Below are 13,128 nucleotides of genomic sequence, written 5' to 3'. Positions count from 1 at the left end.
CTTGCAAAACTGACTCAATACTCCATAAACAACCCCTTCCTCATTTTGTTTGACTCCAACCCCTGGCAACTACCATTCCATTTTTTTTTCTATGAATTTGACGACATTTTGTTACTCAGATAAGTGGAATCATATAGTGTGACTCATATCTCACAACGTAATATCTTCAAGGATCACATGTTGTATCATGTGACAAGAATTTTTCTTTTCAAAATCTAAGTAATTATCTATTGTATGTATATGCCATATTTTGTTTATTCAGGTATCCAGAAATATTGAGTTGCTTCAGTCTATTAATGGTCTTATGAATAATGCTACAATGTACCTGCATGTGCAAATATCTCTTGCACATCCTCCTTTGAAGTCTTTTGTTTGTATACCCAGAAGTGGGATGGCTGGATCCTATTATACTTCTAATTTTAATTTTGTGATAAACCTTCCTACAGTTTTTTAGTGTGGTGGCACCATTTTGTATTTCCTGTAAGTGTGCATAAGGATTCCAATTTCTCCAGATCCTTGCCACCATTTGATGCATATATATTTTTTCTTTGATAGTAGTCACTCTAGTGGATGGGAGGTACCTCATTGTGGCTCTGTTTTTATTTCTCTAATTATTGCCAGTTTTGATCTTCATCTTTCACGTGTGTCTTGTCCATTTGGATATCTTGTTGGGAGCAATGTCTATAAATGCTTTGTCCATATATCATGTTGTTTGTTTCTTTATGTTGTGTTTTAGGAGTTCTTTATATATTCTGGACTTCCCCTCCTTATCAGATACATGCTTTGTAAAAGTCTTCTCTCCTTCAGCAGGTTGTCTGTGCACCCCAGTGATTGTTTCCTCTACTGTGCAGAAGTTTTTACATGTGATGTCATCCCAGTTGACTATTGCTTTTTTTGCCTGAGCTTTTAGTTTCGTATGCAAACAACCATTGCCAGGTGAAATGTCATAGAGCTTTTCCCTCTCTGTTTTCTTCTAGGAGATGTATAGTTATAGGTTTATATTTATCTTCAATCCTTTTTGAGTTAACATTTATATGTAGTATCAGGTAAGGATTCAGCATCATTCTTTCGCATGTGGAAATCCAGCTTTCCCAACACCATTTCAGAAACAATCCATTTCCAACAGTGTCCAGTAGACACCCTTATTGAGGATTGTTTTATGGTAACACAGGAGCGTCTCTCTGTGCTCTCTATGCTGATCCATTATTCTGTTTGTATGTTTGTAGTATCCATTTTCGGTAACTATTGCTGTGTAGTATGTTTTCAAATCAGGAAGTGTTGTGTTTCCAACTTTTTACTTTTTGGATATTTAGTAGTTTGTGATATCCCACCTTCATTTTAGAAGGAGCTTTTCCATTTTTGCCAAAGTTGTAGGCATTGTGAAAGAGATTTCTTCAAAGCAATTCATCAGCTTTGGTAGTACTGACAATGACTGATATTAAATACCCCAGTCCAGCAATATGGAATGTGTGTTTGTTTATTCATATGTTCTCTACTTATTTCCAGGAATATTTGATGATTTTTATCTCACACGTGTTTGACTACCTTTATTAAGTTAACTCTGAATAGTTTATTCTCCTTAATGCTAGTTGAAAAGAAAATATAGTCTCAGTATTTTTCTTGGATTATTTTCTGTTAATGTATAAATACACAACAAATTTTTGTTTGATTTTTGCTAAGTTTCTTTATGATGTCTCTCTCTCTCTCTCTCTTTTTTTTATCCTGTTGGTTGAGGGTTTTCTATATAGGATTTTTTTCATCTGTGAACAGAGATCTTTTACTCCTTCCTTTCTGGTTTCAGCAACTTTTCTTTTTTCTCCTTTTTCCTGATCGTTTTGAGTGCAAAACCCATTACTATATTGAATGATAATGGTGAGCATGTGGATTCTTAAATGAATATAGAGAAGTAGTTTTCAGTCTTTCACTATTGAATATGATGGTAACTCATCTTTGTGTATGAGATCTTTATTACATTCTTTTTTTTTTGTCAGTTGCTAATTTGGGGTTTTAATGATGGATTCCTGACTATTGTTTGTTTATCTGCATCATTTTATATAATTGTGTGGCATGACCTTCATTCTGTGCATATGCTCTTAATATAATTTTAAAAATTTGAATTTATTGCAACAACCTTACAGTCTCCAAATAGTTTTGAATTTTTCATTGTATATAATACTTTACATGTGCTTCTGAATTTATTTTTCCAGTGTCTTATTAAGGACTTTTGCATCACTATTCATCCCAGATACTGTCTTGTACTTTGTGTGTGTGTGTGTGTTTGTTTAATTTGTAGTGTCTTTGTTTGAAAATGATACTGAGGGACTTCCCTGCTGGTCCAGTGGTTAAAACTCCACGCTTGCTATGCAGAGGCCCAGTTTTGATCCCTGGTCAGGGAACTAGATCCCACATGCAGCAACTGAAAAGAACCCATGTGCCACAACTAATAACAGGCACAACCCAAGAAAAAAATAAAAATAAATATTAAAAAAATAAATAAAGGAGAGAAAGGGTATATACCATAATGTATTTTTTAAAAATTAAAAACAAAAATATTAACACTGGCTTCATGGGAAGTGTTTTGATAATTTTGCTTCCCTTCATACTTTGGAAACATTTTTTGAGAGTTGGTATTAATTTTTCTTGAAATGGTTTTGGAGTTACCCAGTTATTTCATAAAGATGACGGATATCCTTTGTTGGGAATTTTTATAATTTTTAAGTCTACTTAATAATGTAGGTTTGTTGTAATTTTTTATCCATTTATGCTAATGTCAATGTAGTGTGTATCTTTCTAGAAATTCACAAATGTTTTCAAAGCATCCAGTGTGTTGGCATATAATTATTCATAATAGTTTCGTATAATTGCTTTTATGTCTTTGATATCACTTAAAATGTCTCCTTTCACTTCTGATTTTATTTGAGTCATCTCTATTTTATTCTTAATTTAGCTAAGAGGTCATCAATTTTATATAAATTGCAAAGTATATTCACTGAGAATAGTAGAAGAATAACTTGCTATTTGGTATCTTTCAGCTGTGCCTTCTCATGAAATCCAGTGTTTGATGTCCAAAAAGCCAGGCTTAGAAGACTTATTCCGAAAAGTGATGCTGGGAAAATATAAAAGATGTAGCCTTGGAGAATTATACTTCACGGAAGACTGGGAATCTACGAGGCCATGTGAAGGGCAGAGAGGATGTCATTATGGACAAAACCAAATTGGGACAGTTTCCCATAATGCAAACATGACAGGCAAAAGAAATCAAGGCTATGAATCAAATTGGGGAAAACACCCATTTAAGTCATTTACATTTGTAGAGAAATGTATGTTTGTAAGCAAAGACCCACATCATTTTTTGAAACGTATAAGTTCTCTGAAAGGAAATTTGGAAAATCTGGAAAGTTATCTAGTCTCTACTGCAAATCCTCGTTCAAACCTTTCTGAACATTGGCTTCAGTTAAACATGCATTCAAACCTTTCTGAACATGGGCTTCAGTTAAACATGCATTCAAACATGCCTGAAAACCAGAAGTTTAAAAATGAGGAAAAACAATCCAAATATAATCAATTGCAAGGATCCTTCAACAAGGGTTCCTTATTCTTCAACCAACAGATATTTTCTCCTTGTTCCATTTTCTGTAATGTTGATAATAATGGGGGAGACTTAATCCAACCATCATTGTTCAGTACATACCATGGTGCAGTTCATGTGGACCAACTTTTCATGTGGAATAAAATGAGTAAGGCCTTAAGCAAGAGCTCTACCTTCAATAATTACAGCAGAATTTCTAAAGGAGTGAGAAGCTATTCATGCAATGAAACTGGGTGTGATGTTGACCAAGACTCAAAGTTTATGAAACATCAACGACCTCAATTTTCAGACAGTAATACCCAAAGTAGTGAATGTAGGAATGTCTTTCATCAAAGCTCAAATCTTACTACACATAAGAGTATTCCTATTGGAGAGGAGACATATAATTGTAGTGAATATAGTAAACTTTTTAACCAATCTTCAAAACTTACTCAACATCAGAGTATTCAAGTGAGGCAGAAACATTATAAGTGTAATGAATGTGGAAAAGTCTTTAGTACATCATCATATGTATGTAGACAGAGACAAATTCATACTGGAAGGAAACCTTTCAAATGTACAAAATGTGGCAAAGCCTTTATCCACAGTTCAAGCCTTAATCAATATCAGCGAATTCATAATGAAGAAAAGTCTTATAAATGTAGAGAATGTGGCAAGGCCTTTATGTGCCATAAAAGCCTAACTCGACATCAGCGAACTCATACTCAGGAGAAACCTTACAAATGTAAAGAATGTGGCAGGGCCTTTGATCACAACTCGGATCTTACTCAACATCAGCGAATTCATACTGGGGAGAAACCTTATAAGTGTAGAGAATGTGGGAAAGCCTTTAATCGGAGCTCAAATCTTAGTAGACATCAGCGAGTTCATAATGAAGAAAAGTATTATAAATGTATAGAATGTGGCAAAGCCTTTAACTGGCATGCAAGCCTAACTCGACATCAGCGAATTCATACTGGGGAGAATCCTTACAAATGTATAGAATGTGGCAAAGCCTTTAATCACAAGTCAGATCTTACTAAACATCAGCGAATTCATACTGGGGAGAAACCTTATAAATGTAGAGAATGTGGGAAAGCCTTTAATCAGAGCTCAAATCTTAGTACACATCAGCGAATTCATAATGCAGAAAAGTCTTATAAATGTATAGAATGTGGCAAAGCCTTTAACAGTTGCTCAACTCTTACTCGACATCTGATTGTTCATGGTACAGAAAAACCTTATAAATGTATAGAGTGTGGGAAAGGCTTTAAGCAGAGCTGTCACCTCACTCGACATCAGAGAGTACATACTGGAAAGAAACATTACAAATGGAATAAGTGATAAAAGAGGTTTGTTCAAAATATACACTGTAGAAAACAACAGAGAGTACATACAGAAAAGGTATTTGAATGATGTAAACAATGTAGAAAGGTATTTAATCAAAAATGAAATCTAAGTAAATATGTCACGCTAGAAATCATTTGTCAATACATCTTCTCTGATTAGTCTCAATGAGAATATGACAGTAAGTCTTCAATAGATACAACACGTGGAAAATTGATATTGTTGTGTGGATTCCAAGATGAAGGGGTAGATATTTGTACAGGTACAGTGATTATTACTCTATCCTAGTTTATAATGACAAGATTTGAGATTCTCTGAAAACCAAAAGGAATGTAATTAAACTCACAGATTACCACACGCTGTGCTTTGTGTCTAGTGTGTGTGTGAACTGATGTTTATGATTGTTGCTGCCTCAGAGGTGGGAGAAGCCCTTCTATATGAGGTGGAAATCATTTATATTTACTTCTCCATTGCAACAGCGGTCCCCAACCTTTTTCCCACCGGGGGCCAGTTTTGTGTAGGAAGATTTTTCCACGGCCTGTGATGTGGAGGGCCATTCAGGAGGTAATGGGAGTGATGGGGACCAGGGGATGAAGCTTCACTAGCTTGCCAGCTGCTCACCTCCTGCTGTGTCATACCCGTCCATGGCCCAGGGGTTGGGGACCCCTGCATTAGAAAATTAAGGACACCGTAATGTAAAATGTACAATGAACATCTCACTGGAGGTGTTTGTCATTGATTTCAAACATCCCTATAGGTCCCCATAATGGAAGTGTTCAGGGAATCATTCCATGTATTAAAGTAAGACAAAAGTTTGTTCTAAATTTTAAATAATGTTGCTTGCTTTTTAACGATAACACAATGACATCACTAAACTCTGATGTATCTTTGTAACATCAACAGGCAGATGTCATGAATATTTCTTGACATGGTTGAAATAAAGACGTCTTCCCTGACGCCAAGAAAAGTATAGCAAAGCCTTCCTGGAAAAGTCATAAAATTAATGTATGTCCATGTTTACTAAATGATTAGCCTCTGTTTTGTGAACCATAGAAATCACAATTCCCAGATCATTATATCAGAGGAATAAAAATGGAACTGTATGTTTATAATGTGTATTTTGATTAAGGAAAACACAGTGAATTGTAAAAGGCTTTATTTGGATTGTGTGTGAAATTAATATATGTTTATTAATAACACTGAATGGATTTTAACTGTTACAGCTCCTGTGTAATGAATGAAGTGTTAGTCCACCTCCAACATTCACGTCTCCCACATTATTTAAGGTTGCAGGGAAGAGATTGGAACAAGTATTTGGTAACACTGTGGCATGGCATCTGTAGCCATTAGTGTCCTTTCTGGCCTTAAACCTGAAATAATGCCATATAATTTCCATATTTCTACGTTGTATCTTTTCCCCCTTTCTGTAACTACTGGGACGTTGTGGTGGTCATAATAACAAGGGTTATACAGGAGGGTTGTTGAGAGTTTCCCTAAACTGCTCTATGATGTTTCTGCCTCAGCATCCGTGTTGTGTAGGCAGGCAGCCTGCAGGTGCCTGGACCTCACATCAACCAGTCCTGTAGCACATGCACTAGATAACAACCTTCCCTGAGATCAACAGTCTTGCTGAATCCCAGGTTCCACTTCACAGGCAGCCCTTCAGTGACATCCTCGTCGAGCTCAGCAATATCCTGCTTATCTTGTTTTGGGCTGACCAATGCATAATTGATCTGGGAAGCCCAGGGCACTTCACCCAGTGTCACTTATAAAGGCTTGAACCCCAAGTACAGCCACTTTCTCTGCCTGGTTCTTGCCTTGACTGCTCTCAGTGGGCCCTCAAGTCTTGCTGTTAATTCTCTCTTGACCTTGAGTGATAAACTCACCTACTTCAGTTTTTGTTATGGTCTTTTATTCCACTGATACTCTTCTCTGCTAAGAACTAGTTTTAACTAATAAATTTAACAAAGTCACAACAAATATAATGAAAAAACATTTGTATCATTCTGAGCTAATATTTTATAATTTACCCTATATGTTTCTTTGTACATGTTCCTTGTCTAGGCTTAACAAACCCAGTTTTTCATGGCCTTGACATACATTGAATGCAATATATAAATATATGAAGGTATACTTTAGCAGTAACAAACCTAAGAAGGAAATGTACGTGTATAAGTATTTGTATGCATGTCTTTCAAGGAATTTAGAAATGTTAGATGAAAACTGGTAATTTCAAATTTTTTCATGGTTACTAAGAACTGCAAAACTTACTGATTTGTAAATTTAATCTATTTTGTCTACTTTTCAGTGAATTGATTTTACAAATGTCAGGACTTTTGTTGTCAGCTTCTCCACATGCAGTTCCTGTCTTGTTTTCTAGCCTGTTAATGATGAAAATCCATTTTATCTTTTATTAGTTCAAAATTCATTATCGCTTATATGATCTGCTCAGGGATTTTAAGAATAGTTTTTATTGAATTTAATAGAGGTCAGATATTAATTTCAAGAAGAGAGTAATTTCCCAGTGAGCATATTCAGCGGATTTTGTTTAATTATCACTTTTCATTTCCTCCTTCTTATTTGGAGGAGATCTAAGACAACATTTTACGTTATTGTTTCTTATAGCTTCTTATAATTGACTTCATCAGAGTTCATGAGTTCACTATGAAAATTGACCAGGAGAAAACCTAGAAACTTTGTACGTCATGGGGTTGTTTCAGTGTTTATATGAAGTCAGCAAACAAACATGAAGCTGGTGGGTGTATAATAATTCCTCCATAATTAAAAGAAAAATACGTGAACAGAGTGATGCGATCCCCTGAAGCAAGAGACAGAAAACCTGCAGGAGGAAGAGCTGCCTGAGTTCTGCATGTGGAGGGCTGCTATGTATTTTCTTGTTATGCAACTGACATCTGGATTTAGGAGAAACATCTCCACGTTGTATTTCCTAATTATCTCCAGGTCCTGAATTGTCCTCATGGTCATCTTTGCTACATGTGAGTCACCGTCATGATCCTTCCTTGTCTCTGTTATGACTACAGTGTTCTCACTGTTCTCCTCACCCTGTGTCATCCATGCAGGACCTGGTAAACGTTCTGAGTGCTTTTGAATGTTTCTAATGCAATGAGAAGTAAAATTATACTGAAGAACCTGAGGCCACTGAGAAGATTAAAATGCAACATTCTGGTCACTTAACTGAGGTAGAGAGGAGAGGTGTCTGTGGACCAGAGGGTTCATTCAGGCAGTCAGCCCTGAGAGTGATGGGAGAACTACTGAAATACAGTGATGCTGTGTTGTTTTTTTTTTAGTGAGAGAGAGAATCTGTGGAAAGCACAAATACAGAGCTCTTTGGAAATGCAGGGAGGAACTTACAAGGAAGCTCCCTCTTATCACTCCAAGGGTTAGGCTTCTAGTGGGGGTGCATTCTGATGTACAAATGACAGAGTCAGGAATGTGGCACATGTGGGTTTCTGAGAATCTGGGAAATCACATTTTGTCCTGATTGTAAAGAGTTTCTAGGCAAGACTGATCACCAGATACTGGTATTAGGAGGAGATTATGATACTTTCTCAGGCCTAGATTGGAGACATTGTGGTAGAGAGTGGTTGTTGAATGAAATTAACTCTGTAAACAAATCTTTCAGATACCACATGTCTGACGAAATGTGGCAGATGAAGAAGACTCAGTAGTTGTGGTGCATGGGCTTAGTTGCTCCACGGCATGTGGACTCTTCGCAGGCCAGGCGTCAAACCTGTGTCCCCTGCATTGGCAGGTGAATTTTTAACCACTGCGCCAGCAGGGAAGTCGTCATGTATGATTTTAGACTAAAGACATCTAATACATTGTAAATGTGTGCCACATCTTCTTTATGCATTCATCTGTTGATGGGCATTTAGGTTGCTTACGTGTCCTGGCTATTGTAAATTGTGCTGCAATGAACATTGTGGTACGTTTCTTTTTGGATTATGGTTTGCTCAGGGTATATGCCCAGCAGTTTTCTCAGGGTATATGCCCAGCAGTGGGAATACTGGGTCATAGGGTATTTCTATTTTTCATTTTTTAAGGAGACTTCATACTATTTTCCATAGTGGCTGTACTAACTTACATTAGTGCAGGAGGGTTCCCTTTTCTCTGCACCCTCTCCGGCATTTCTTGTTTTTAGATTTTTTGATGATGGCCATTCTGTCCGGTGTGAGGTGATAACTCATTCTGGTTTTGACTTGCATTTCTCTAATGATTAGTGATGTTGAGCATCTTTTCATGTGTTTATTAGCCAACTGCATGTCTTCTTTGGAGAAATGTCCATTGACGTCTTCTACCCATTTTTGGATGGGGTTATTTGGTTTTTTGATATTAAGCTGCATGAGCTGCTTGTATATTTTGGAGATTAATCCTTTGTCCATTGCTTCATTGGCAAGTATTTTCTCCCATTCTGAGGGCTGCCTTCTTGTCTTGTTTATGGTTTCTTTTGCTGTGCAAAAGCTTTGAAGTTTCATTAAGTCCCTTTTGATTGTTTTTGTTTTTATTTCCATTATTCTAGCAGGTGGGTCCAAAAGGATCTTGCTTTGATGTATGTCATGGAGTGTTCTGCTTATGTTTTCCTCTAAGAGTTTTATACTGTCTGGCCTTACATTTAGCTCTTGAATCCATTATGAGTTTATTTTTGTGTATGTTGTTAGGAAGTGTTTTAATTTCATTCTTTTACATGTGGCTGTCCAGTTTTCCCAGTTCCACTTATGGAAGAGGCTATCTTTTTGCCATTGTATTTTCTTGCCTCCTTTGTCAAAGATAAGGTCCCCATATGTGCGTGGGTTTACCTCCGGGGTCTCCATTCTGTTCCATTGATCTATATTTCTGTTTTTGTGCCAGTATCATACTGTTTTGATCACTGTGGCCTTATAGTATAGTTTGTAGTCAGGGAGTCTGATTCCTCCAGCTGCATCTTTCCTTCTCAAGATTGCTTTGGCTATTCAGAGTCTTTTGCATTTCCATACAAATCATAAAATTTCTTGTTCTAGTTCTGTGAAAAATGCTGTTGGTAATTTGATAGGGATTGCGTTGAATTTGTAAATTGCTTTGGGTAGTATAGTCATTTTCACAATGTTGATTCTTCCAATGCAAGAATATGGTATGTCCCTCCGTCTGTTTGTATCGTCTTTGATTTCTTTCATCAGCGTCTTGTTTATTCCTAGGTATTTTATCCTTTTTGTTGCAATGGTAAGTGGGATTGTTTCCTTAATTTTTTTCTCCTCTTTCATTGTTAGTGTATAGGAATGCAAGGGATTTCTGTGCATTATTTTTATATTCTACTAGTTGACTAAATTCAACAATTAGTGCTAGGAGTTTTCCAGTACCATCTTTAGGGTTTTCTATGTATAATATGTCATCTGCAAAGAGTGACAGTTTTACTTCTTTCCCAGTTGGAATTCCTGTTATTCCATTTTCTTCTCTGATTCCTGTCGGTAACACTTCGAAAAGTATGTTGAATAAGAGTGGTGAGAGTGGGCACCGTTGTCTTGTTGCTGTTCTTAGAGGGAGTGCTTTCAGTTTTTTGGCATTTTGTATGATGTTGGCTGTTGGTTTGTCATATATGGCATTTATTATGTTGAGGTAACTTCCTTTCATACCCACTTTCTGGAGAGCTTTTATCATAAATGTATGTTGAATTTTGTCAAAAGCCTTTTCTGCATCTATTGAGATTATCATATGGTTTTAATCCTTCAGTTTGTTAGTATGATGTACCACATTGATTGACTTGTGTATATTGAAGAATATTTGCATTCCAGGGCTAAACCCCACTTGATTATGGTGTATGATTTTTTTGATGTGCTATTGGATTCTGTTTGCTAGTATTTTGTTGAGGATTTCTGCATCTATATTCATCAGTGATATTGGTCTGTAATTTTCTTTTTTTGTGACGTCTTTGCCTGTTTTTGGTATCGGGGTGATGGTGGCCTTGTAGAATGAGTTTGGGAATGTTCTTCCTTTTGCTATATTGGAAGAGTTTGAGAAGGATAAGTGTTAGCTCTTCTCTAAATATTTGATACAATCACCTGCGAATCCGTCTGGCCCTGGGCTTTTGTTTGTTGGGAGATTTTTAATCACAGTCTCAATTTCATAGCAGAAGCAGGAACACTCCCAAATTCATTCTACGAAGCCACCATCACCCTACTATCAAAACCAGGCAAAGATGTCCTAAGAAAAGAAAATTACAGACCAACATCATTAATGAGTATAGATGCCAAAATCCTTTTTGACCCACCTCCTCGAATAATGGAAATAAAATAAAAAAAAGCTTTTGCATAGTGAAGGAAACCATAAACAAGACAAGAGGACAACCCTCAGAATGGGATAAAATACTTGCCAACGAAGCAACTGACAAAGGATTAATCACCAAAGTATACAAGCAGCTCATGCAGCTTAATATCAAAAAAAAAAATGATGCAATCCACAAATGGGCAGAACACCTAAACAGACATTTATCCAAGAAGACATGCAGATGGCTAACAAACACATGAAAAGGTGCTCAACATCACTAATCATTAGAGAAATGCAAGTCAAAGCCACAATGAGGTATCACCTCACACTGGTCAGAATGGCCATCATCAAAAAATCTAGAAACAATAAATGTTGGAGATGATGTGGAGAAAAGGGAACTCTCCTGCACTGTTGGTGGGAATGTAAGTTGGTACAGCCACTATGGAAAACAGAATGGAAGTTCCTTAAAAAACTAAAAATGGAACTACCATATGATCCAGTAATCTCATTACTGGGCATATACCCAGAGAAAACCATAATCCAAGAAGAAACATGTACCATAATGTTTATTGCAGCACTATTTACAATAGGCAGGACATGGAAGCAACCTAAATGCCCATCAACAGATGAATGGATAAAGAAGATACAGCACATATATACAATGGAATATGACTCAGCCATAAAAAGGAATGAAATTGAGCTATATGTAATTAGGTGTGTAGACCTAGAGACTATCATACAGAGCGAAGTAAGCCAGAAGGAGAAAAACAAACTATGCTCACTCATATATATGGAATCTAATAAAATGGTACTGATGAACCCAATGACAGGGCAAGAATAAAGATGCAAATGCAGAGAATGGACTGGGGGACATGGGGGTGGGGGGGTGGCTAAAGGGAAGCTGGGATGAAGTGAGAGAGTAGCATAGTCATATATACATTACCAAATGTAAAAAAGATAGCTAGTGGGAAGTTGCTGTATAACAAAGGGAGATATACTCGATGATGAGTGATGCCGTTGAGCGCCGGGACAGGGAGGGTGGGAGGAAGCTGCGGGAGGGAGGGGATATATGCATAAATACAGATGATTCACTTTGTTGTACCTCAAAAACTGTTACAAGAGTGTAAAGCAAGTATATTCCAATAAAGAGCTTAAAAAAAAAAAAGACTAGTTCACAATTGAATGTTTACTCTTGAAGTTTCTTTTCCCTTGGTTGGGAAAGACCACAATTTTCCTCATGCTAACAACTGCGTACACATTCCTTTCTATTGCACATATAGGACCCTTTATACAGTATAATTGTTTAAAGTGCTTTTGAAATACTGTTTTGAGAATCCCTGGACATTGAGCTTCAAATTGAAAAAAGCCAATTGGTAACATCAAGATAGAAAGCATGGGCTTCCTAGGTGGCACAGTGGTTAAGCGTCCGCCTGCCAATGCAGAGGTCACGGGTTCGATCCTAGCTCCAGGAAGATCCCACATGCCGCGAAGCAACTAAGCCCGTGTGCCAAAAAAAAAAAAATAGAAAGCACACTGGTAAAGTGAAGTATATAATTAAATTTGGAATACTCCAATACTGTAGTAAGAGTGGTATGCTAATGACTTAGCTCAAGTATAAAAATTAAAAGGAAAAAGTATTAAAAATAACTATATAATATTTGTTAATATATAAATAGAGTTAAATTGTGACAGCAGAAATGTAGAATGTCAGGGGAAATTAAAGGGAAAGGTTTTTTTTTTAATGCAAAGTTGTTATTAGTGTAAAATTGACTTTTATTTCTGAGATGGTTTATGTAAGCCTCATAGTAACCAAAAATTAAAAACCTACAGTAGATACACACACACAAAAAAAGAAAAGCGGATGAAAGCATACCACTATAGACTACAATAAATTTCTAAAGGAAGTCAGCAAGAGAGGAAGAAAGGAAGAAGGGAACTACAAAACAACCTTTAAA

At 36.6% G+C, this 13,128-nt stretch overlaps 1 protein-coding gene across 1 annotated transcript in view; it reads left to right on the top strand.

Moving 5' to 3' along the window:
- The window catches only part of LOC130838281 (zinc finger protein 665-like), a 74,341-nt gene that overhangs the window by 27,757 nt on the left and 33,456 nt on the right, over positions 1–13,128 (top strand). Inside the window, exon 7 of the mRNA XM_057711138.1 lies at positions 3,033–4,892. Within this exon, the coding sequence (XP_057567121.1) occupies positions 3,033–4,892 (1,860 nt within the window). The remainder of the gene's footprint in view (positions 1–3,032; positions 4,893–13,128) is intronic.

Source organism: Hippopotamus amphibius, chromosome 16 (assembly GCF_030028045.1).
Source record: "Hippopotamus amphibius kiboko isolate mHipAmp2 chromosome 16, mHipAmp2.hap2, whole genome shotgun sequence".
In the NCBI taxonomy this organism is placed as follows: Eukaryota; Metazoa; Chordata; class Mammalia; order Artiodactyla; family Hippopotamidae; genus Hippopotamus; species Hippopotamus amphibius.
Note: the sequence above shows the minus strand (reverse complement) of the source record. Positions and strands in the feature narration are given on the sequence as shown.